Genomic DNA, 26,831 nt, shown 5'->3' with positions numbered 1-26,831 from the left:
GCTAAAAAGTCAAATAAGTTAGCTTTTCATCAAATCTCGATTGCAACCTACAACCTAAGACTTTAGATTTTTGAATCCAAACTCTCATTAGTCCTTGGTAACCATTAGACGAATCTCTTGGGGTTATTATTATTTTTTGTAAAATACTTGTTAAAGGTAGGTGACAGAATACATGGATAATATTAAAATTGAAGGTACCACAGACAGTACCACATGCTCTTTAAAGGGAATTATACTTAGTTGCATGAAACACATGCCAAATATTTTAAGTTATCGTTTGAAAAGCCTTTTGGAGCAAATTTGGCCTGCTTTAATGAGCATTCCCTAGTAGACAAGAAATACAAATTTAAGTTGTTGAAATGATAACTTCATCTTAACTAAAAATAATAATAAGATTGAGAAAGGTAAAATCAATATATCATAATAGCTAGTGTCTTTTTTCTGAATCAAAAAGTATCTACAAGTGGTCAAGTACAGATGCATGATTCTTTGAGAGGATTTTCTTAATTTCTTAGTCAAGTACAGATGGTGGAGGGGACTGTGGATTCCAGTGTCTTTGGTCTCCTCAGCTCAGTTATAGGACTCGTGGAGAATGGAGAGAGAGCAAGAGATAGGTGAGAAGAGAGTGGTCCGGGAGTTGTATATCAAGTCTGCTTGGAAGAGTATGTATTAGTTTTGTGAAGCATTGTAATGGATTTGGGGTAGAAACTATATTCATTTTTGGGATTTTTTTGCTGAGAGCACCCAAGGAGTACTAGTAGTTCAAGCTTGAGCATACTGTAAAACAATTCTTTTATGGACACAACTTTTGTTACAATTTGCTGAGTGGTGGAGAATCACTTTTACATGAATCTACCACTCTTTTCCATCACCACCGACCATCCATCCCCACCACTAGATATAGAGGAGGAGGAGGACGAGGGCAGTGAAGAAGCATATTCTCTCATACCAAATCCATTNCCCACCCCCCCCCCCCCCTTTTAATTAATGTTATATAATATATGATTGCTCCTGTTGTTTCCCAATAATGATTGGAATTGGAATAGTACCTGTGGGTTCGTTATACCTCCTTTTTGAGTCAGGACTTTTAACACTTCTTACTATGTTGTAGAAGCAAGGTATAGACAAAAATGCTAGGCACCTGTCTTTTATCATGGATTTGTTCATAATCTCCATGAGCTATTTTAAGCTCTTCTCAGAAAAAGGGAAAGTGACCCCACTTGTTTAAACCGTTGTTTGAAATAAAAATGATCTTGTGAAATACTCCAGATGTTTTATTTAAGCCCGATCTATGTTTAAATAATAAAATTTTCTAGTGAATTATGCTGGATATTTTACCAAAAGCTTGATCTTTTAGGTGTGGTTTGGTATTGGGTGATTCTCTTGCATGTACTCAAGTTATCGAGGCCAGCCTGGGTAGACTTTAATGGAAAAGATCTAACTGCATAACTGAGTGGATTTCTTAGTTGAAACAGTCTAAATTAGAAAATTAAATTGATTAGGTATGGGCTGTATGGCTTGATAATTTCTTGAAATTGACTGAATTTGACCATTTGTTTTTGTAGCTAAAAGCCTTGTAACTCAACTAGTACTTCCTGGTGTTTCCAATTGAGATGTCTAGGGTTCAAATACCCCCGCCCTCAACTATTAAATCTTTTATGGGTCATGTTAACAAGGTGCCCTTAGGGCAATTGTTAATAAATTATATTAGGAAAGTTTTTAACACCACTTTCATGGGAAGTATAAAAAGTTGTCAAAAAAAATTAATTGCTTTATCATTTTTCCATAAAATGTTTCTAAAAATAGTTCCTAAACCAATGTCCTTAAGGCATTCGTTAACATTTCTCATTATTTATTTATTTATTTTATAAACTGTCGATTTAAGATACTATCCTGAAGGTCTCTGATAATTTTTTCCCTCTTAATAAGCTACTATATTGGAATATCAATAATTTTTAGTTCAGCTTGCACAGGAACCGGTTCAGTGATGTGGTCCTAAACAAGATCATTTTTTCCCTCCTGTTCCTAATGGAATTTCTGATATGTGAACTCATTCTTGTTTTGCTGAGGATCTATTACTGCAACTCTGTAATGTGAATCAATAATTCTATCACGCATCAGCCATATATAGCATGCCTCAATGTGTACGAGATATTTCTTCCATGTGTGTAGGGAAGCGAGAATGGTCATTCCCTTGAAGACATTATGTGGAAATTACGTTGTTTAAAGAAGAATTAGGGGTCTGTTTAATTTGTGTATATTGCATATCTTTGAGCAAGTAAATGTCAGGCATGTGCCTTTTCTTACATGAAATCTCGTCCATAAATCTTTGAGAAGCACTATTTTCATTGTTTATGTTCTTATTTTTAGGGTGGGGGGGGGGGTGGTGGAGGGTGGGGGACTTGTAGTACATAAGGAATACGTATAAGATATTGTTCTAAAACTGAGGTTGTTAGATACAAAAGATCTATAATTCAACTCAAGGTCAATCAAGCATTATCTGAACATGACCAACATCTCCTGGCATCAACGAACATAAAAGTTTTTTGATAATAATACCCCAAAATTTGCAACTTTTGATGGAAGTACTTATAAAAAATTTATTTTAGTTAGCCCAAAGAAAAAAATCTCTTAATAAGTGGTCATGTACATCATCACATCTTTAACATGGAGAATCCTGACCAGCTAGCATCCTAGGAAAGATGAGAGCTTTCTATTTTCTGTTTTGAAAAATTAGGTATTTTATTCAAAAGGAGAGCTCAAAATGGTAGGCTTCCTAAAGAATGTAACAAAAAGAGGGATGAAAGCTTTCTCAAAATTACCAAACATATTTATTGGTCATGCTTGTTTGAGTTCTCGCCTAATCTTAGCAGCATTTCTCATCTTCATTACAAAAAAAATCCATCATTAGAAATCAGACTGAAGTATCATCACCAATAATCTCCACAAGAGCATGCTCCTTCCTTAAAATGGTGAAATCGATGAGCATCTCTAACAATGATTTCCCTTTCTGTAACCTTAGAGATAAACTTGGTAGCCATATGACAGTCCCCACAAACTCTAAGATTCTTCTTTATTCTAATGACACTATCAGGTCTTGTATTTAATAGCCCAAAAACAATTGCCAGCTTCTCACTATGCACATTTAACATCTTCTCCTTCATCTCTTCCTCCACATCATGCAATACAAAGTTCAGATCAGGCACATACCCAACTTCTCGAATTCTATTTATCATCTTCTCCAACTCTGTATAGATCAAATTAGTTTGGGGGTTTGACTGATCCCCAGCCACAAAAGTATAGACCTTGTTTTCAATCTCTATAATTGTATGGCCAGCAATTTTCCTCACCCCTCTTCGTTTCATTAGAGCTCTAACCCTATCAGCATCATTTCTTTTGCCTGATGATGAGTAAATATTGGACAAGAGAACATACCGACCAGGGTTATCTGCATCTAACTCAAATAAGTATTTTGCAGCAACTTCAGCTAGTTCTACATTTACATGAATTCTACATGCCCCAAGCAAGGCTCCCCAGACACCAGCATCTGGCCTTGTAGGCATTCTCTCAATAAAATCACGGGCTTCATTTAGTTGACCAGCTCGACCCAAGAGGTCAACCATACATGCATAATGTTCAGGTCTTGGTGTAACCTGAAAATCTCTACTCATGGAATTGAAGCATTCCCATCCTTCAACAATCAATCCACCATGACTGCAGGCAGACAAGACCGACAAAAATGCAACATGGTCTGGCTTTATTGAGGCCTTCATCTGATCAAATAGGTAGAGCGCTTCTCTACCATTGCCATGTATTCCATATCCTGAAATTAATGTACTCCATGAGACTATATTTCTTTCCTGCATCTTATCAAAATATTTTCTAGCATATACCAAACTTCCACATTTTACATAGAGATTGATTAGAGAAGTTTCAAGTGCTATTTGGTTTTTGTAAAATCTACGAGTAATGATCCCATGAACACAGCGTGCATGCTGGAAAGATGCTAAATTTGAACAAGCACAAATCACACTCAAAAGGGTCACCGAATCAAGTAAAATTCTTTGTAATATCATCTGTTTAAAGAGCTTTAAGGCTTCAAAAGACAAATCAGCTTGAGCATAAGCTTCAATCATGGATGCCCAAGACACCAAATCCTTCTCAAGGATTCCATCAAAGAATCTTCGAGCAATGTCAATTCTCCCACATCGTGCATACATTACCATTGCTGCATTTTGGACAGATCGATCAAAATCAAGTCCATTATCTATTACAACTCTACATATATCATCAGCCTCATTTCCTCTATTTACACATGCCATAACATTTAATATAACAGCCCTGTTTGGTCTGATTCCTTCACCCAACATCTGTGAGAACAGCGACACTCCTTCTTCATAATGCCCATTTTGTGCATATGCACCAATCATTGAACTCCAAGAGACTATATTTTTTTGGGGCATTTTCTCAAAAACTAGCCGAGAAGTATCAAAATGCTCACACTTACCATACATGGAAATGAGTGAATTACCAACATAAACATCTGATACATAGCCAAATTCCATCACGTTGCCATGAACTATAACCCCAAATTTGACATCCTTAACACATCCACACGCCTTGAGAACAAAAGGAAAAGTAAAATTGTCAGGTTGAATTCCCAGTTCTTGCATTTGGCTGTATAGAAGCATGGAACGGTAATATAGGCCATTGTCAACAAAGCCTTGGATCATTACATTCCAAAGGAAGACATCATTGGATTGGAAGGTTGAGAAAAGGGTGTAGGCATGAGACATGGATCCTAGAGAGGCATATTGGGCAATGAGGTTGGTTGAAAAAAAGAGGTTTAGGTGAAGATGTGATTTGAGCATGGAAGTGTGGACAGATTGCAAAGATCGAAAGGTCCTGCATTGCTTGATCAATGAGACACACGTGTCCGGCTCAATTGGTTGGAGAAGGAACTTGGTTTGTGCTTCTGCATGGTAGAAGACGAAACGTAACTGACAGTGTGGAGGATTCAATGCAGCTAGCTTCTGCATAAAAATAAGGTCCTTAGGATCAATGATTTATATGTTCCTGTTATTTCTCCAGCATTATTAAGACTATCATATTCATTTATGTTTTATTATCTTCACTTTAAAATTATCTTTAAGAGAACAAGATAATGATAGGGTTTTAGAAGGAAGATGAAGCTTGCTAACAATATAACAAGCATTGCTTTTCTTTCAGTGATCATGTTCAAGATTCAAATTGTGTATTAGGGACTTTCAATTAAGCACCATATGTTTACATTTGTTTTTCCAGAACTACTATCAATTTTTTCTGAATTCATTACTTTATCTACTTTAATTAATTACTCAACTCCTGTATGACTTATTCGTCCTTTCACTGCCCCAAGAGAAGGAATTGAAAGAACTGTGTTAAGGGATGCACTTGTCAAAAACCCAGACTATTTTTATCCGATCTACCAAAACATTTATGCTATGATAATAATAGATTGGTGAGAGATGTGGGAATTATATGCCTTAGTAAATTTACAACTGTTCACTAATAGGCTTCATATACAACATGAGACTTATTGGCATAAGAAAGATGAATAAAAGAGCAATTTTACTTTTAGTGTGCTCAAGAACCTCCCATACCTTTACACAAATTCGCATATAGAGTTCTGGAAACAGTGGTCTATGCAGAAAATCAGCAATGTTAACGCCAAAACATCCCCTAAAAACAGAGGAAGAAAAACATTTAAGACAATAAATATGTAACCACTCACTCCCAAATTTAGGAAAGCAGTTAATCAATTATCTCACGATTCACTTTTAATTGGTGAGAAAGCTAATTCTATTGTCATAAAAACATGACTTTAAGCCCTATACACTTTTTTTTTTTTTTTTTTTTGAGAAGAAAGCCCTATGCACTTTAGTAAATACAACAGAACTAGCACCAAACCTCATAAACTATATAGATCACGCCCAAACATGACATGAAAGACAAAACAAATTCTTTTTTTGTTGCAATCCTTCTTATTAGAATTCTTTTTATTTTTAAAATCCTTATTACACTATCATTTCTTTGCTTAAATTATTCTCTTTTCTAACTTCTTCTTTTTCTTCAACTTCATAAGTCATTGGAATCCAGTTCTTTTCTCTCCTCGTCTTCAGTTTTTTCAAAGGTCATACCCTGTGCACAACACTCCTGCTTATGCCAAGTCTAGAAGAGGTGATTGGTATGCAGCCTTACCCTCAACTTTTAGAGAGGCTAATTCCCAAACTTGAGTCAGTACTTATATCTTGGTCCAAATTAGTAGCACTATAGCTAACTCATGATTAAGAATTATCACTCAACTTAAATTTTCAGTGAAGAAACTAAATAGTTTCAATAGATCAAATTGTGAAAATAAATAAATAAATAAATAAAAACCTCCATGCATTCCAATGCATCATTGAGCTTAGGTGTTGGGGAAATAACACCTTGGGAAGCCTCAAACATATATGAACACCACCTTTGAGTTTGGGCCCAACTATGCTACATTAATCATTCACTCTTGTTATTCTTATTCAATGTGAGACTTCACTCACACATGTATTCTCAACATTAGGTTATAATGAACATCTCAAGAACTTCTTGCACCACATCACCCTACAAATCAGCATGAAACCATGTTTTACTTCCCACTCTTCACGCAAGCTTAAGATAATACCCCCCTCAACAAGACAGAATACTCCATACAAGCAGACAATTGAAAAAAGAGAACCCATTAATTTCATTAACTACATAAATAAATAAAAATTAACAGAAACATTGAAATAATTAGACTTCCCAGTAACGGATACAAACAAAATTCAAATTTTAATAATTCACTTATTTCTTCTCTTTTTCCCCTATTTTTGTTTTTCTAGGGAAAGTAACACAAATCATGGGCAACATATGTAAATAACTTAAACAAACACAAACAACTAGAAGAAAATTCAAAGGTTGAACTTTTCCTTTCTTTTTCTTACAGTTTCCCATCAATCCAAAAAAAAAAAAAAAACCCAAAAGTTTAAAGACTAAACAAACCGTTATCCAACAAGAAATATACGAATACCTGTCCCTGTCCGTTCGGCAATCTTTAAACTTTCTTCAGCAGCAAAGACTTTACGTTTGGTTGCGGGGAAGAGTACAAAAGTGCTGTTTGCATTGAATTTAATTAAATAGGTTTACATGCGGTATTGGTGGAACAGAAGGATTGATTTGCATTTCCTAATATTTCATTTTCATGTAGCCTAAGTTTATGCGCGAGGTAGCCATAGTTATGAATTGATTTTTTTTTTTATTTTTATTTTTTTTAAAGTATCGTGAATTGTATCGAATTACTTAATAAAATTATAAAATAATTATAAATATAAATAGGTAAAAGACTTATTCATTATAAATTTAAAATATATTCAACTAATGATTAATTTAACCATTAATTATGTAATAAAATTTAACAAAGCTAAATAAATAAATAAAATTAACTTATGTTTATAACACGTACATTCAAATTGATAAACCTCAGAAGTAATACATGATATATGAACCAAAATAATAATATTTTTTTTATCATCCTAACTAATTAACTCCATCTAAGTTAATGTTATCATCATGTTTAGCATATTGCAAAACTATTTTTTCATAGATATTTTCTTTATTATTATCAACATTTACTTTTTTTTTTGTTTTTTTTATTCTAATAAATTTTTCTTTATATTTTTTCTTGGAAGTCTAGCTTTTTAGACTCAAAATAATAATAACAAAATAAAAAATAATTACATTTTCATTTAATACATTATTAATAGCATAGAAAATAAATTTGCACATATGAAAGTGAGTGTTATGATTGTAATCTAAATTTTGTAGGAGAAAAAGAAGGAAGGAAAAAACTCATAGACTTGCTATTTTATTAGACTCAATTAAGCTTTCCAATAATTTTGTGTTAACAAAGTCTAACTACTTGTTTAAATAAAATAAAATCACAAATTTTAACAAAAAAAACTCATTTTAAACCCACATGTCTATGCATCGTACGATACGTACGATTCACCGATACGATACGATTCATACAATACACACCTATGTATTGGATGATTCATGAGCACTTACAATATGAAACTTTTTGTACATGATGCGATACATATCGCGTATCATACGATACTGACAACTATGATGGTAGCTATGTTATTATTATCAATGAAGCACGAATGATATACTAACACCTTGTTTGGAAACGAGGGAAGAGGAGACAAAAAAAAGGGATCGGAGCACTAGCCATAGTGGTGCTAAAAACCTATTTTTAGCACCACTACATATAAAAAAGAGGGTTGTAATAGTGGAGTTAAAGGTAAAAAATTTACCTTCATTGCTACAGTGCATAGCTATATATGGTTGTGCATGGTAGCTGAGAGCTAAAATAATATTTGTTCCTTTGTCAATGTCATCAACCCATTTTAGCTTATTCTCTTTCATTCAGAGACATAGAAACCGCCTCCTCTCTCAACGTCTCTCTCGCTCCTTTCTCTGGCGGTGTCTCCACAGTCTCTTGAACCTTGCCCACCAACTTGCTAGTTTCACAAAGCCCGCACCACATCCCACAGCAGAACACACTTCTCTCTCGTATGCACCATTCTTCTATTTCCATTTTTTTTTTCCTTCTTGCTAATTTGATGAAGGATTTTAGCTGAGATCTAAGATTTCTAGCCTGCATTTTTTATTTCATATGGGTTTCTTCTCTTTTTATGATTTAGTGGTTTTGGAGTGTTCTTTGTTGTACATTTGCTAAATTTTGTTCTGGGTCTTTTTTTGTTTTTGTTTCTGTAGGGTCAGTTTTTGTTGCCCAAGCCCAAAAGATATGGGTCAAAGGCACAACAAACTCAGAACAATGAATTTGTAGAGAGTGGATCGAAGGTTTAGGCGCTAGCCGGCGTTCACGAAACATGAACTCCTCTCTTTCTTTGAAAAATACTTAGAACAATTTACAACTGGGGGATACTCCTCGGACCATGGCCGAGGAGGCTTTCCCTTCCCCCTCTCCAAAAACCTCCCCAAAAACCTCTCTCCTTTACATTTTGCTCACATTTCTTATATATCTCTCTCTTCCTCCTCCTGTTGGTCATCTATTGGCCTTCCTCCTGACCGTCTATCCCATCAAAGGTCATATCCATGCTCAAGTGGTTCACCCTGATCGATGTTGCCCTATCAAGGGGTTACATTCTCATTAATGCGGCCAGAAGGGTTAGGTGAGCATATTCAATGCCGAGGTGACAGTTCGCCCAGGGCTTGCCCCTTCTTCGTACTGAGGTCTTGGACGACCGAGGATAGGGTCATCCTCGGACCCATCATGCGTCCTCGGCGTGGGCCATTTGGGCCTGGGTTAAAGTGGGCCGAGGCTACCCGATTTTCTGGCCCCACAATAGCCCCTCAAAATCTTGCTGCACGCATCCTCGGGCGGGGAGAAGGATTTTGACATCCTCGGCCTTACCCCCCCCCACCCCTCGTCAGTGCTGGGGTTCGTTCACCTGCCAAAGGCACGTCGCTGACGTTTCGGAGCACGTAACGTGCCCATCATTAAATTCAAGCGGCTCTGTGCTCCCCACGTCTAATGAGGCGTTACCCATCCAACGGTGGAGATTCGTCTTGCATTTATGGGTGGGAAAACCCACATGGTTCCTCGATTTGAGGTATAAATACCCGTACGAACCGCTTCTTCCTGTTCCTCATTTGTAATCGAGAATATTCGTGCGCGCCTCCTGAGTTCAGCCACACTCTCACTAGCACCTCCAGCACAAAAAGCCTGTCCGAGTAGCTCCTCCTCTTTCCAGTAAGTCGCTCTGTCTCTCTCTGACCTCTCTTTCTCTTTACCCTTTTTTCTTCTTCGCCTGTTCTTTCTTAGTTCTTTTAGGCGTCAATTGGGATGGGTAGGTTTAAGAAATACGTCGATACCGCGGAGGCGATGGAGCAATTCATCACCGACCGCAGAATTCCCGGCAATGTAGGTCTGAGAAATTGTGAGGACAGGGAGTGGCGCATACACAGGCAGGAGGGCGAGGTGGTAATTCCCATAGTCGCCTTCCATTAAGGGGGGATAACGATCCCCATGGGGCTGGTGATGAGGGATTACCTCATGCACTTCTGGTTGGCCCCCACCCAGTGTGGGATAAACGTCTTTAGGATTCTGGGCTGTGTGGACGCCCTGAACGAGAAGATGGGGTTGAGATTGACCCACCACGACGTGAACTGGTGTTACAACCTTCAGCTTCTTAAGGGCAAGTCGTATTACCTGAAGACGAGAGACGACAGGGTGCGGCTCATTCAGTGCCTCCCCGAGTCCAGCAAGGGGTTCTATGAGGATTTCCTCATCGTGTCAGGGGAGTGGCACGATGGCCTTCACTGCCCAACAACAGAGGGAATACCAGGTGGGGCAGCGGGAGACAGAAAGGGTTTTAAGTTCTCGTCTTTTTTCTTTCACCCCCTTTTTTTTTTTTTACTAACGCGATGGTGCTTTCCGTTTGCAGACCCGCACGCCTTTCAACGTCACTTCCATCTGGTCAACCGAGAAGATTTGCAGAAGGTGCTAAGGGCGCCGGTGTATATAAACGAGGACGACAATCAAGTTAGGGCCGCCCACATAATTTTGGGTTATAAACCTGCCCAAAAATCGTTCCCGGTTCTGAAGCACGTTATCCTCGCCAACGATCCTCGGCTTTAGAGGATTACTGTGACCAAGGACGAATTTTCGTTCCCCGAGGAGCCCTCCGACCAGGAGGCTGCCACATTAGCCGTCGCCTCCTCTTCCCAACCGTTCGCTAGGGCAACCGAGGAAGCTCCAGAGGGTGAAGGGGACGCGTTTGACGTTTTCGCCCAGCTTGATCAGTCCGAGGACCCTTCCGGAGACTTGGGTGATCCCAATTTGACCGAAGCAGACCTCCTTGCTTCAGAAGCTCCTCCCCGGCCGACAATGGGATACAAGAAGAAGCCCACCACCAACTTGCTGAACCTGATTGAGGGCCAGCCGGGGGAGTCCCAACAAAAACTTCCCACTCCACCTCCGAAGGCTAGGTCGACTTTCACTCGGCAGAAACTCCCTCCTTCTCCTTCTCAGACGCTCTCGCCCTCTAGGTCCATGCCTGCTGGCCCCAAGAAGAAGAAGGATAAGGGTAAAAGGCAAGTGGAGGATAAGATGGTGTCCTCGCAGGAGGAGGACACTACTCTGCAGCCGTCCAAGCAGCTTAAAATAGGCGACAGGAGTCAGGAGAGGCAGGTCGTCGACACCACCTCTTCCGAGGCCGAGGCCTGGCTCCCAGCCCCGATGCTCCGTGGGGAGCCCTTGAGGGATACCGCCTCCCTCAGGGACTTCAATGAGGGCGAAGGTGCGCGCGTGGCCGACGCGCTGGAGAGGAGCCTGCTGCTCCCGGCGGACATGGCTGAGCTTAACACTTTGACGAGCGAGCAGGTCTTCCTCAGCCTTAAGCGATATGTGGGGATGGTAAGGGCTACAACCTCGACTCTTCTCCCACTCTTTTTCTTTTATTGGGCTTATAGCACATTGGTTGTTCTGGCAGGCTGTCCAGGCTATCTTTATGTTGGAGGGGGCGGCAAACAATCAGAGGGAGGCTCTCAAACGGAAGCGTGATTGGCGCTACCAAGCCACCGGGGCTCTGAAGAATTCTGAGGCTAACCTCGCCAAGGCCCGAGAGGCTTTGACGGCGGTAACCAGGGAGCGGGACAGTGCACTGTCTGGTCTTGAGGGTACCTAGAGTCAGGCCAATGAGCAGATGACGCACTTGGGCGAGACTCAGGACTAATTGCAAATCGCGAGGGATCTGATTGCTGATCTTCAGGCTAAGGTGACAAAGGCCGAGGGGTCCCAGAGGGAGGCCGAATGGGCCAGAGACCAGGCTCGGCGGGCTAAGGACAAGGCTGACCATGGCAAGGAGATGGCTGAGCGTGCCAAGGAGGAGGCTGAGACCGCAGCCTACGCTGATGGGATGGCTGCGGTAGAGGCCCTCTACAAGGCTCAAGTTCCGGGGGTGTATAGGCAATATTGTTCCCAGGTCTGGGCTGAGGCCCTCAAACAAGCTAAGGTGGAGGCCACGTCTGACCTATGGAAGGCAGAGAGCGTGTATTACCCCCCCGCTATCCGCGAGGCCGCCCCTGGGGACCCTAAGGTTGGGGAGATTGTTGACGAGGTGCTGGCAGCTGAACTGGGAGAGCCTTCGAGCGAGGAGGTGCCCCAAGAGGTAGTGGAGATCCCTTCCGATGATCCAACCCCCACCACTGAGGAAACAGCTGCTCTCGCCATACCCTCGCAGGCCGTCCCCTCAGGCCAGGGCTCGGAGGGGTCAGGGGTTGCCCCTGTCCAGCCTGAGCAAAAGGAGTAGACTTCCCGGCGTCTAGGCTCGTCCTACTTTCACGCTTTCATTTTATTTTGTTGTGCTTCTCCTCTACGTACTGTGGCTCTTGCCATGAAATTTTTACGAACTCATTGTTGTAATGCGAATTTAATTTCCCTTTATATTTATTTGAATTGCTTATTTGTGTACACGCTGCCTGCTTTTCCTTCTTTCCTTTGATCTGTACGATTTTAGCTTGAATTGTATGTCGGCCAATTGCGCCAGTAACGATGATAAGGAGAGAGAACGTATGCATGGGCAGCTCTCTTGCGTCTTAAGGGCTAGGTGGGGCTTGATCCTTTCCTGCCTTGGGATATTTTGTAGTTAGTCTCCCTGTAGGCCTGAGTCCGAGGGCCATGTGATGCCCCTGTTCTGTTCGGCACCCTGGTCTAAATGAGCGGTTAGTTTCCCCATAGGTCTGAGTCCGAGGACCATGCAGTGCCTTGGTTCTGTCTAACGCTTCCATGTCTCTGTAAGTATCTAGTTTCCCCATAGGTTTGAGTCCGAGGACCATGCAATACATTGGTTCTGTCTAGTACCCAGGTATAGAGGAGCGGTTAGTTTCCCCATAGGCTTGAGTCCGAGGACCATGCAATGCCTTGGTTCTGTCTAACGCTTTCATTTCTCTATAAGTATCTAGTTTTCCCCTAGGTTTAAGTTCGAGGACCATGCAATACCTTGGTTCTGTCTAGTACCTAGGTATAGAGGAGCGGTTAGTTTCCCCATAGGCTTGAGTCCAAGGACCATGCAATGCCTTGGTTCTGTCTAACGCTTTCCTTTCTCTGTAAGTATCTAGTTTCCCCATAGGTTTGAGTCCGAGGACCATGCAATACATTGGTTCTGTCTAGTACCCAAGTATAGAGGAGCGGTTAGTTTCCCCATAGGCTTGAGTCCGAGGACCATGCAATGCCTTGGTTCTGTTTAGCGCTTTCATTTCTCTGTAAGTATCTAGTTTCCCCATAGGTTTGAGTCCGAGGACCATGCAACACCTTGGTTCTGTCTAGTACCCAGGTATAGAGGAGCGGTTAATTTCCCCATAGGCTTGAGTCCGAGGACTATGCAATGCCTTGGTTATGTCTAACGCTTTCATTTCTCTGTAAGTATCTAGTTTTCCCATAGGTTTGAGTCCGAGGACCATGCAATACCTTGGTTCTGTCTAGTACCCAGGTATAGAGGAGCGATTAGTTTCCCCATAGGCTTGAGTCCGAGGACCATGCAATGCCTTGGTTCTGTCTAACGCTTTCATTTCTTTGTAAGTATCTAGTTTCCCCATAAGTTTGAGTCTGAAGACCATGCAATACATTGGTTCTGTCTAGTACCCAGGTATAGAGGAGCGGTTAGTTTCCCCATAGGCTTGAGTCCGAGGACCATGCAATGCCTTGGTTCTGTCTAACGCTTTCATTTCTCTGTAAGTATCTAGTTTCCCCATAGGTTTGAGTCCGAGGACCATGCAATACCTTGGTTCTGTCTAGTACCCAGGTATAGAGGAGCGAGTAGTTTCCCCATAGGCCTGAGTCCGAGGACCATGCAGTGCCTTGGTTCTGTCTAACGCTTTCATTTCTCTGTAAGTATCTAGTTTCCCCATAGGTTTGAGTCCGAGGACCATGCAATACCTTGGTTCTGTCTAGTACCCAGGTATAGAGGAGCGAGTAGTTTCCCCATAGGCCTGAGTCCGAGGACCATGCAGTGCCTTGGTTCTGTCTAACGCTTTCATTTCTCTGTAAGTATCTAGTTTCCCCATAGGTTTGAGTCCGAGGACCATGCAATACCTTGGTTCTGTCTAGTACCCAGGTATAGAGGAGCGAGTAGTTTCCCCATAGGCCTGAGTCCGAGGACCATGCAGTGCCTTGGTTCTGTCTAACGCTTTCATTTCTCTGTAAGTATCTAGTTTCCCCATAGGTTTGAGTCCGAGGACCATGCAATACCTTGGTTCTGTCTAGTACCCAGGTATAGAGGAGCGAGTAGTTTCCCCATAGGCCTGAGTCCGAGGACCATGCAGTGCCTTGGTTCTGTCTAACGCTTTCATTTCTCTGTAAGTATCTAGTTTCCCCATAGGTTTGAGTCCGAGGACCATGCAATACCTTGGTTCTGTCTAGTACCCAGGTATAGAGGAGCGGCTAGTTTCCCCATAGGCCTGAGTCCGAGGACCATGCAGTGCCTTGGTTCTGTCTAACGCTTTCATTTCTCTGTAAGTATCTAGTTTCCTCATAGGTTTGAGTCTGAGGACCATGCAATATCTTGGTTTTGTCTAGTACCCAAGCATAGAGGAGCGATTAGTTTCCCCATAGGCTTGAGTCTGAGGACCATGCATTGCCCCTTCTTCGTACTGAGGTCTCGGACGACCAAGGATAGGGTCATCCTCGGACCCATAATGCGTCCTCAGAGTGGGCCATTTGGGCCTGGATTGAAGTGGGCCGAGGCCACCCGATTTTCTGGCCCCACAATAATTAATACTAATAGATTTCCCATTATGTCAGAATACTAGTGTTTAAATGATATAAATGATAAATATGATACCAGTGTCAGAATACTAGTGTTTATTTGACAAGCCTACAATAATGATACTAGTGTCAGAATACTAGTCTTTATTTGACAAGCCTATAATATTGATATAAAGGATAAAGAAACAAGAGTGGCGGACAGCTATAGCTTATAGTCTCAAGAAAGCTTTTTAACCATTCCTTCAATTCAAAAAAAATTACCCATTACGTGAGGGGTCAGTAGAATCACACTTACGCTAGTCACACACTCACATGGCAACCAGCACATAAATTAAGACTCGTATAAAACAAAAATAAAGAAGGAAATAAATCAGTGGAGCAGACCAAATGAATAAGAAAAAGACGACGACGAAGAAGGGAGATAGATCAACAAGGTGAGGATGACAAAGAAGCATGTTTACTGTGTAGGCGACGTGATTGACGCTAATCCAGTAAGTTATTGAGAGGAGGGAGAGCGACTTTTACATCTGATAGTTAACTTTTTTTTTTTGGGTCCGGTATGCATTTATCGGCCGGAATCCGGTATTTGGTCCGGTATGACTGGATCAACCCGGTAAGACCGGTATTTAATCTGGCACGAAACACAGGCATTTCTGTACCGGAGTAGGTGCCGGTAGGTACGAAAATTACTGGTCATACTGGCCGGTACGATACGAGATTCACTACCTTGGTTTTAACCTTGCCAATTGGAAAAAATTTCAATTTCTTTTTTATTTTTTTTTCCCTCCCAAATAAATGTGTGTGCTGGAAGTTTCTTTTATGTGTTTTTTTTTCCCTCCCAAATGAACGTGTGTTGGAAGTGTTTTTTTTTTTTTCCCTCCCAAATAAACGTGTGTTGGAAAGTGAAATTCATGTTACTTTTTTTTTCTCCCAAATAAACATATTTTTTTACTTCTTTTTTTTTTTTTTTTACCCCCTGAATTTGAAACTTACCTTGAGATGGTGGGTTCTAACCCTGCCAATTGGAAAGATTTTCAATTTCTTTTTTATTTTTTTCCCTCCCAAATAAAAGTGTGTGCTAGAAGTTTTTTTTACATGTTTTTTTTCCCACCTCAAATGAACGTGTGTTGGAAGTGTTTTCTTTTTTTTTTCCCAAATAAACGTGTGTTGGAAAGTGAAATTCATGTCCTTTTTTTTCTCCCAAATAAACGTATTTTTTTACTTTCTTTTTATTTTATTTTTTATTAACCCATTGAATCCTTATCTCATCTTGGATTTTACATATTATTATTTTTAACTTTTTAAGAGTCCTTATCTTATCTTGGTTTCTAATACTGGCCTTCTTCATCTTTATCTCAAAATTGTAGTTACCCGTCATGTTAATTAAAAAATAAAACTTGTAGTTGCCAATAATTGCTTAGAAAAAATTAAAAGAGTTTTAGTCTCCTCAAGAAAAGAAAAGAAAAAAAAAAAAAACTTTTGTAGACAGAGTTGTAACAACAACTCACAGGTGAGTTTTTAACCCCTCTCTCTCTCTCTCTCTCTCTCTCTCTCTCTCTCATTTCATCAATTTTCTTAATCTCCAATATTTTTTTACAATTTTCTCAGAGAATTTGCTATTTCCTCCAAATCTAAGAGAGTGGAGACTGAAGAGTGATTGAATGTATGGTTTTTAACCATTACTCCCCAGGTAAACATCAAGATTTTTAAACTATTATGCATTTTTTTATTAAATAAATAAATAAATATATTATATAGCATATAAGTAGAATAAAATAATTTTAATTAGTTATTTGATTATGTTTTTTTTTTTTTTGATCTATTTAGATTTAGCATTTTTTTAATAAAATGAGTAATGACTGAATTGAGGCTTAGTTTTGGCTTTGAATATGTGCATGTGATTCTTAAATTTCATGAATATATACTAATTTAATCAAATATTAGTGAAAATCAATCTTTTTTTAGGATTAGTTACTAAATTTTTTTGTAAAAAAAAAAAAAAACCAAAATGTCTTATGAATATGATTACAACAACCTATGAATATGATTACTTATGTTTTTAGTCCTTGTAGCATGTAACACTTAATTAAAAGTATGATTGTGGTGTTGACTACTTTTCTTTTGTGCATAAACAAATTTAAGTTGTCTTTTGACCATTATTTCTAGCCTACTAAACATGAAAGCTGTAGGTTTAATCAATTTATAAAGATTGTCGCAACAAACCCTCACTTATGTCCTATTAATGTCGTTAGTTGGCGTACAATGCCAAATGACTACAAAGAAAATTGTTGGAATATAATTGAGGTATTAAAATTTTAGTAACATATATTATGCTTTTTTTCAGAATTTCAATGCTTCTACATAGATATTTTTTTTTTAAAATAGAAAGAATGCTTCTACATAGTGGTTATGGTTTTTACTTATTTATTTTATATATATATATATATATATATATATATGTATGTATGTATTTGTGTTTCAATCAAAGATTTACATCCCCCAAGATGAGATTGCAAGAGAGATAATCAAGCGTCATAAATTAAAGAGATTGGGTGATCAATGGAGGAATTGGAAGCATGCTTTGAAAGCAAAGCACTTTGATAAGTCAAAAACTGCAACACAAACAGTGGCTGAGGCTCCAAATATGGTAAATCGCCAAGATTATGCTAAGCTTGTTGACTCTTGGTTTAGAGGTAATACAATAAAAATAATGCACATGAGAAGATATGTATTTGTCATCATTTTTTTTCCAATAGCTATTTGATATATTCTCGCAGATTTGCCTATATATATAGTTTTCACTAATGTAAATATATGGGTTATTGTATTCCAGGAAACTAAGACAATACATTGGAATATAAAGGGAGACCAAGTTTCATGCTGGAGTGACTTTTGGCATACTTCAAAGGGAATATTTATAGTCTTAGTTTTTATTGTAGGTTGTCTACAATTATTTTATCCTTGTCTTATCTTAAGTACCAAAAAATATTGTTTATACTTTTATTAAGATATTTGTGATTCCAAACTTCAAATTGTAAAGTTTTATTTCTTCATTTGGATCAATATTATTAACTATTTGCAATTATTTTATTACTTTGATTTTTGGAATTGTGGATTTTAATAACATTCCAAACATGTTATATTACTAATTTTCAGGGAAAAATTTAATTAAAAAAATATTTTTGTAATATTCAATAAAGTTTATACCTTCGATAACAATTTTTATAACTACTCCTGTATGGAACCTACAGTAGCGGTTGTTTTTTGCTGCAATAACTAATTTATAACAAAGTGTACGAATGGGAGAACTAGCAGTTTTTTTTTTTTTTTAGCAGTGTTCTATAAAACTGTTGTTAAAGAATATCTAATAGCAATTCACAAAATCGTTGTTAAAAATAATTTATGCTAGAAATAAGGGAAGCGTATACAAACATTTTTAATTTTGTTTAGTAGCGGTTTATAGAACCACTACTAAAGAATCTATAGTAGCAATTACATTACCACTGGTATAAATAATTAATTTCAAAAAGAAGGGCCTTATGTACTAGCAGTTTTTTTAATTCTCTAGCAGCAGTTCTATGAATTGCTGCTAAATAATCTATAGGAGTGGTCACATAACTGTTGGTACAAATAATTAATTTCAAAAGGAAGGGTCGTGTGTATCAGCGGTTTTTAATTCTCTAGCAGCAGTTCTATGAACTGCTACTAAAAAATCTATAATAGCAATTACATAACCGTTGGTATAAATAATTAATTCCAAAAGGTAGAGTTGTGTGTACTAGCGATTTTTAATTCTCTAGCATTGGTTCTATGTGTTGGGTTACACGTGTGAGTGAAGTCTCACATTGAATAAAGATGAGAAGAATGAGTGGTTAATATAACATAATTGAGCACATACCCATTGGGCTTAGGCCTTTTGGGCTAAAGTGTGTCTTTATATGTTATATTAATTACTCAAGCAAGCTCCCCAAGGTGTTTATCTCCCCGACACTATGAACTGCTACTAAAAAATCTATAGTAGCACCGTTGGTATAAATAATTAATTCCAAAAGGTAAAGTTGTGTGTACTAACGGTTTTTAATTCTCTAGTTAGCAGCATTTTTTTAAAATTTTAGTAGTGGTTACAACCACTGTTAAAAATCAAGTTTTTTGTAGTGCGGGTGATTCTATAAAAAATTTGTAAATTATAAACAAAATATAACAAAAGGTGTAAGTGTAAATATCGCAAACAAACAAAAAAAATATCTTGCTTGAAATTATTGCCCTAGACCTAAAATTGTATCAAAAGTTTTTATGAGCATTCAGGATCTCTCCTACACTTCTTCTTTTTCCTTTTTTTCGTAAAATTTCTTCTTCTTTTTTTTTTTTTTTAATACAAGCACTATGTGGAAAAATCTCTTTGGGTAGAATTTGCCTAACTAGCAAAAAAAGGAACAAAGGCACGGAAGAAAATAGGCAAATGTATGAAGAAAAAAAAGGAAAGGGAGTGCATTGCAACGAAAGAGCAACGCAAAGAAGCGAAAGAACAACAGGAGGCAATGTGTATTGCATAGAAAATAAGACCAAAGTTGATTCGTTTTAAGATAGAAAAGAAAGAAGTAGGAAAGGTCAATCGTTGGAAACATTCTCAGGGTATATATAATTTCTTTTGCTGCTAGTATTTTTCGTTCATTGTATAATGCTAGTGTCTTGTCATTATCCTTTCAAGTGACCATGACAACTTGACAAGAGTTGTGATCAGTTCATCAAGAGAGAGTTTTTACGTGCACTTCGCAATGTTTGGCTTAATTATGGAAAAACCTAAATTTATGACTGCTTTCTTTCTCAACTGATTCTTACATCTGCAAACTTTACCACAAAATGAAAAATGAAAACAAAGTCATCTCATATTGCAAGGGTAACCTATATAGCGAAGCAAAGATCCTCTCAAGTTGAAAATTAGCAGCTCCTTGCATAGTACTTATCAAAAATTAGTCATGTTAAAGCAACTCTGAACTTATAAAATTAGTCATGTCAAACCAACCCTGAACTTAAAAGGAGAAAAACAACGATAGTGACCAATAGGTGACTCATCTGCATAACTAGTGAAGTATTAAAGTATGACACATGTTCGCAACAAAAAGGTCCATCAAAATGTTTGTTAAGTTTTTTCTATAACTGGATGCTGATTATTTCATTAGGATGAAAGAGGAAGATTGTTTGCTTATTTCACTTAAACTGCAGGATCAAATAATTGAAAAAACAAATAAAATAAAAAATCCAGTACACTAGTGTATAGTCATTCCATATCAACAACACTAAGCTAACTCGTTTCTTCCAAGCTCCACCTCTCCATGGCCATTCCTACTATCTAAAATCATAGATGGTATTTTATCGCCATCTAGTTCTTCAACTTCCTCGCAAATTTCACTAACCTCTTCCAATGTCTTATAAGTATAAAGCCAACTACATATTACCCTCAAACTGGGCTTGGTCCTGCATAATTACATTTGCAAAAGCTGGGGGGGCAGAACCTAGGACAAAACAGCAGTTGTTGTCAAGGGACGGGCTGCTAAGGCGTGTGGAGCTTGGTTAGATGATCCGGGATGCCACCTGAAGGAAAGGCTTTGGGATAGAGCTGCCAATCTTATGGTGTCTGAGTTGAGACTGATATTCTCCATGGATCAAATGTGCTAGGATTGTGTAGGGCATCAATGCAGGTCTTTGTATCACTTTCTACAACAGTGTTGAGAATATTGTGCCTGACCCAATTATTATGTGGTAGTCACTANTATAAGTATAAAGCCAACTACATATTATATAATATAAGAGATTTATTACTTGGGTGGCAGTAACAAGCCAGTAGTAGTTTTCCAATCTTCCCTATTGAGGTTCCTATCAGGTAGCCAGTTGCTTTTTTTGCCTGAATACTTATGAACTAGTGATACCATCAGTGTGCCTACATAGTCTCCCGCTGATATCGCAATCCAGAGAGAGCTGCAGCAGTGCTTCTCATGCTTTCAGGTGATTGATCATAAAGAAATTCCAGAGCCCAACAAACGCGAAAACTTCAGCTGTCCCATGTAGGCTGAACTGAGGTGCCAACCAAAAAAACACTTACAGGGATAGTTGCTTTTGGATCATCCAATAAGTTGTGTTCAGCAGCCACTGCTTTTCTCTTGATCTCAACAACTGCTGCAACAACTGTTGCAAGAATGTTAATCACAAGGCCTATGCCAATTCTTTGTAGGTATGTGATGCCCGATGGGTTTCTAGTGAATCGGCGAGCACAGGGTACAAAGAGACGTTCATACAGAACAAGGCCAATGAGCAAGGATATGACACCAAAGATGGCCAAAGAAGCTGGAGGAAATTGGAAGGAGTGAGACAGGTGATCGATCCATTGTGCGAGCTTGTTGAATGGTGAAGCTTCGCGAGTGTGAAGATGAGGCAAAAACTAAAATTCCAGCTGCCCATATGGGAAACATACGGATAATGGATTTTAATTCCTCAACTCGATGGACAGTGGCAATCCTCCATAAATTTGGTTTCGAATCTGTTGCATCGTTACCTGTTACTATAGCAGCTTTATCAAACCACCTGCAATCAGTACAGGAGAAGCTTTTTACCATTCAATTTATATGTATTACAATAATGGTTAAACAACTACTCATTCTTTCCTTATAGTCTGAGCTTTGGAGACATTAAGTAATTTATCTTGATATCAAATCTGGTAGTCCTAAGTTCAGACAGTGTCTCCGAGTAACAAACAATTTCATGAAGCACATATGCCCAAATTATATGTGTTTTTTTTTTTTTTTTTTTAATGAATAACATTCAGTGTCTTTTTACTTTTTAGGCTTCTCAAAGAAGCTAATTTGAATAAGACTAGTCAATATCAGATGAAGTTTCGTCCAACACATGCTTATTGCTTAGCATCTGCAATGACATTTGACATTATACTTTAGAATGTTTAAAATTGCTTACTTGAATTGATTTGTGTGTAAAAGCCTTTCATTCAAAGAAATAGCAGCATCGAGCTCTCTATTTTCATACAAGAGAGCTGGGTCTGCTGGTACTACTTCTTTCCTCTTCCTCATAGCTGCAACAATTACTTGAGCCAGTCTAACCAAGGGACTACCCTCAGGTTTGATTCTATTGTAAAGAGGTGAACCCACCAAAAGGCTAAAATTGACAAGGCCATGGCTATGGTTGGAATTGCAAGACCCCAGCCCCAACCTACATTATCTTGGATGTAAACCACTAAAGTTAGGGCAGCTAGTGTTGCCATTCCCATGCTAAAGTAGTACCAATTAAACAAATTCCAACTTCGAGCTGCTACACCTGATTTGGTCATGTCAATTTGGTCTGCAGCAAAGGTAACAACACAAGGCCTAATGCAACCTGAGCCAAGAGATGTAAGAAGCAGACAGATGTAGAGGACCCAAATCTGCAAGGTTGAGGCTTCCTTGCAGTTCTCTTGAGTTGGGCATTTTGGAGGGTGGAACCTTGGCTGTACTGCTGATATGGTGAGGCTAATCAATCCCTGCCGATGAAATAAAATGTGTACTAAAGAATGAGAAATTAATCAACATTCTAAATTTTCACTAGCCAAAATATGTTCATAAAAAAAATAAAGATTGCTGTTGAAATTTCTAAAATGTACAATTGTGGTGATGTGTGTTTATCAGCGTTCGTGATGATAGTTGGAATTTTTAAGCATTGCTTATTGACAAGGTATTATTCTCAAGGACCTAGGCATTTGAGGGATAAATTGACTGTAAGTGTGTGTTTGGCTTCAAATTAAAAAGTCAGTTATTTTACTATTTTTGTTTTTGCTATTATTTATGGGCCCACTGCACTTTTTGGTATTATTCTAATTCAACTATACTATTTTAGCTAACTTTTACTTTTATCTACGGTACTTTCAGCAAAAAATTTCAGTCCCAACAAAATAAGCGAATTCCAAACAGAGTTTATAACAACTAGCTTTTTTTCTTTTTTCTATTTTCTTTTTTCTTTTCAATGGTCAATGGTAAGATCTTTACTGAAAAGAAAATAAACATAGTTACAACAGATTCGCACCCTCAAACTGGGCTTGGTCCTGCATAATTACATTTGCAAAAGGCTAAAATGACTGTAACAACTAGTTATAGTATGGCAGTTGCAATAACTTTTATCTGTTGTAGTAAATAGTCCTGAATCATTACACTAGTCTGCAAAACTTTTCTCTGGCTATGTATATCAATAAATAGTTTATTTATAGGTCCCTTGCCAAGAGCCTTATAGGTAACTAGTTAGCACCTCTGTGTTTCTAAAGGGTTCAAATCCCTCCTCTCCTATTGTAACTATCATGTTGTAAATATTAAAAAAAATTATAGGTTCCCTTGATAATTATCAATGAAAGGGAATCTAATCACTGCTTAAACTATAAATAGTGAACTTTAGACCTGTAACGCATGAGATTTTTGTTTTTACCAGTTCATAGATAATAGAACCAGCCATGATGGTCGAAAACCGCCCAGCAAAGGAGTCAGAAATTAAAGCACCAAACAATGGCGCGAAATTGGCAGCTCCATTGAAGTTGGTCAGTGTGTTGGCGGCCTTTACCAGCGGCAGGTTAAGCTCTTGTGTCAAGTACGTTATCATGTTGGCATGAAAACCAGTATTCGCAAATCTGTCACATATTTCATTTGCTGGGAAACATAACAAGGAGGAAAATACTTGGCTCATGAATATACCAATAAAAATAGCATGAGGAATTTAGGCATACTTATGTGTAAGTGTCAATGTATATTGTGCAACAAAGCTTTTAAGAAAAGTGATAGTTTGCCGAGTACCTTGTAACTCAATTGGCATTTCATGGTATTTTCAACCAAGACACACATCCAAGGTTCAAATTCCTTCCCTCAACTATCTAATCTTAAGAAAGAAAAAAAAACAGTTTGACAATCCTTTTTTTTACCGTGATGTTAACATACTACAAATATTAAATCACCATTAAAAAACAATTCGAATATCTATTTAATATTTTGTTGAAGTGACACCCATTATATGTATTGTTACATCCATTTGTAATCTTTTTGGTAGTTGTTTTTGAATTTATCTTTAACAATTGAGAAAATGTAATATAATTATTTTATAAGAATATAATATAAAATTTTTTAGGCTAAATAATGCATATGTTATTTAAAAGTATTTTCTATTTTTAAAAGTTTTATTTAATGAAACATATAATATATTTTGCATTAAAAAACAATAGACAGTGATAACTAATTTGAATAAATCCAAGAATGTTTTAAAAAAAAAAATGTACATCCCAATTCTATGGAACACATGTAATTGTGTTACATTGAGCTAAAATTATTATTGAAGTTTAGAATTGTAACATTTTTATAAGTATAATACCTATATTATTGAAATTTTAATTTTAAGGTAATCTTTTGAATATTTAAAATTTTTTATTGCTTTTTTAAGGCCATATCTCTAATTTTTAAGGCCTATTTTGTTTGTATTTTTTTGGCCCAAAATTAAAGGGTTTGACCCAAACAGAATAAAATTTCATATTTTCAACCCAAAAATTAAGGGAAAAAAAAAATTAATTTTTGAGCACAAAAACTTGGAAAAAAAATTCGAATTTTTGGACCAAATTGAACCGAAGTGGACAGAATTAACTGAATTGGATTAAATGGACTGAAGTGGATCGAATGGACCAAGTAGACGGACTTGGACCGAAGTGCACTGAATAGACTGAAGTGGACTAACTTGGATCGATTTGGATCTAAGTGGACGAAATTGCCTGAATTAGACCGAACAAGACTGAATTGGACTAAATGGGCAGAAGCAGACCGAATAGACTGAAGTAACCTGATGTGGACCGAAATACTAGGTTGATATGGCTCAAAAAGAGCATAGAACTTTATATAGATATAGATTAGAACCATCAAACCCCTTTCTAATGAAGACAAAAAATATTCACACTCGTTCAAATCCACTAGTTTACACACATGTCTACAATTGATGCGAGAATATATCTATATTTGTGAAAAAAAATATGTGAAATAGTGTGTGTTTGTAAATCAAACCCCATTTTCAATTGTGTTTTAGTCTTTTATTTTCCAAATAGAAGAATAGATATTCCTTCACTCTGTTTTTCCCCCTTGTTAAGTTGGATCCAATCTTTTTTACAGAGCTTTCACTTTTAGTGGTTGAATTTTTTGATTATGTTTGTTCAATAATTCTACATGCATAGAGGCTTCAGTGAAATTATGTTACCACTAATGTAAGGAAATAATTCAGCCTAATTACAATGGATAAATGGTGTGCAGATCTTGAGATTTATTTGACTCTAACAGGACAAATGGTAAACCTCTCAAATTAGTATAAAATATGTTTTGGGGGTGCTATACAAGAATCATTACCTTTTATAGTGATTTTAATTACAATGTTTGCTAGTAATCATGTTAAGATCACCTGTTCTGATGCTAGAAAAGAATAAATATAATCATACTTCACAAGTTACCACTTTAATTTCCAAAAGCTTAAGTTATTAGAAAAAGAAAGTTAATTAATTAATTAATCAACCATTGTTTAAACTTGAAAAGAAGAACCCAAGAAGCTATGATTGGATATCTCACTGGCTGAGAGATCCTTGAAGATGTCAACCCCAGCCAAAAACAACAATAGGCAAAGAAAGTTGTATGACTAAAAAGTAAAAACAAAAATATTGGATGTGAACATACCAAGGATAAATGGCATTGTTTTGATTCCTCCGAGCTTCTTCTTCTTCTTCCTTTTGATTAAACTTTCAGCCTCTATGTTCTCCTGCTTCTCAACATTGGCCATGTTCTCTCTGTCCAAGTGCTCCATCTGTGGTTTTCACTTTCGCATGCAAAGCCAAGTTCTAATAAGAGGACTCATACATATGGTTGACATTTGGATTTTCGGACCAAGAAGAGTGCAGAGGCAAACTATAAGATATGTGGGAACCACAAATGATCTTCCATGGGTGTAATGTGTTATATCATTATTATAAATTTATAATGGAATCATTGAAATTTTTTGTATGACTTCTGCACGTCCGAGATAGAGAGAGAGAGAGGGTTTCAGATAACTCAAGTTATTTAATGTAAATTCGAATCTTGTTTACATAAAACAAAAAATAATATTAATAATAAACTAATTCAATAAAGCTAGAGCCACACCAAAAATTATGACAAATTCCTAAATTAGATTATCATTTCACACATAGGTCCATCACAATTTGCAATTTAAAATTCTTTTTATTGGCCCGTGCGTGCTGCATCCTTAGAAAAACTCAAAACCAATTTGTGTGTGTTCGGTATCATCAATTTACTTAGATTTTTGCTTTCTTTCTTTTTTTTTGGTTAAAAATGTGCTAAATTATACTTAAACTTTAAAAAAGTGAGGTTTTAAAATGGAATCAAGTGAGGTTTTAAAATGGAATTATTGATGAAATGGCAAGAGTAACAAGACAAAAGCATTAACGTCAATCCCATCCAGAGTTTCAGTTTTTATCCTTTCTTTTAGTTTATGGACCTGAGGGGTACAGATACATGTGCAAAATTTCAGTGCTTCAATAGCCAATGGGGTAGAATTGTTTGATTAAACTTTTCTCTTCGTGATCTTTGAACTCAGTTCTGTCTCTACATGATCATCAGCATCCATTACTGTGACATGTACTGAAAGCTTGGGATCTATGTTTAAAAACACAGTGGCCAGATGAGGTTTCCTGGTTCCCCCATCATAGGTCATCTTTCCACCTCTTATGGCTTTGGTTTAATTTTACGTGTTTGAATGTGCCAATACAGCTATACTTACTGTTTGAGAAATTGATTATTACCAAGTCTATCTCTTATTCCTGTGATTTCTTTTTAATTTTAGTTAAGATAATACTAAGTTTGTGTAACAAACACAACTTCTCACATGCATAAACAGTACAATGAGGCCAGAGATCCCAATCCCCAAAACAAATATAGCA

At 37.5% G+C, this 26,831-nt stretch overlaps 2 protein-coding genes and 1 long non-coding RNA gene across 3 annotated transcripts; 1 reads left to right on the top strand and 2 right to left on the bottom strand.

Annotated features, from left to right (window-relative positions):
* Positions 1-2,574: 2,574 nt before the first annotated feature.
* Positions 2,575-7,292, bottom strand: LOC111988385 (pentatricopeptide repeat-containing protein At3g26782, mitochondrial). The gene is made up of 3 exons (XM_024020173.2): positions 7,088-7,292; positions 5,643-5,721; positions 2,575-5,033 (listed from the first exon to the last, which is right to left on the bottom strand). Exons 2-3 carry the CDS (start codon positions 5,658-5,660, stop codon positions 2,931-2,933), a joined length of 2,121 nt encoding a protein of 706 aa, XP_023875941.1. The 5' UTR covers positions 5,661-5,721; positions 7,088-7,292; the 3' UTR covers positions 2,575-2,930.
* Positions 7,293-16,165: 8,873 nt separating this feature from the next.
* On the top strand, positions 16,166-17,893 carry LOC136064381 (uncharacterized). The gene is made up of 4 exons (XR_010626007.1): positions 16,166-16,361; positions 16,460-16,541; positions 17,340-17,544; positions 17,685-17,893. It is a non-coding gene; the product is annotated as an uncharacterized LOC136064381 (long non-coding RNA).
* A 2,082-nt stretch (positions 17,894-19,975) lies between these two features.
* LOC111987955 (protein NRT1/ PTR FAMILY 3.1) lies at positions 19,976-25,923 on the bottom strand. The gene is given in 11 exon segments (XM_065766064.1): positions 19,976-20,296; positions 20,637-20,715; positions 20,718-20,822; positions 20,825-20,881; positions 20,884-20,941; positions 20,943-21,224; positions 21,226-21,430; positions 21,818-22,010; positions 22,013-22,376; positions 23,309-23,526; positions 25,573-25,923. Coding segments are annotated over 11 exon segments (1,836 nt in total). The 5' UTR covers positions 25,700-25,923; the 3' UTR covers positions 19,976-20,148.
* Between the last annotated feature and the right edge of the window lie 908 nt (positions 25,924-26,831).

Source organism: Quercus suber, unplaced genomic scaffold (genome assembly GCF_002906115.3).
Source record: "Quercus suber isolate HL8 unplaced genomic scaffold, Cork oak 2.0 scaffold_677, whole genome shotgun sequence".
In the NCBI taxonomy this organism is placed as follows: Eukaryota; Viridiplantae; Streptophyta; class Magnoliopsida; order Fagales; family Fagaceae; genus Quercus; species Quercus suber.
This window is presented reverse-complemented; position numbering and strand designations above follow the sequence as displayed.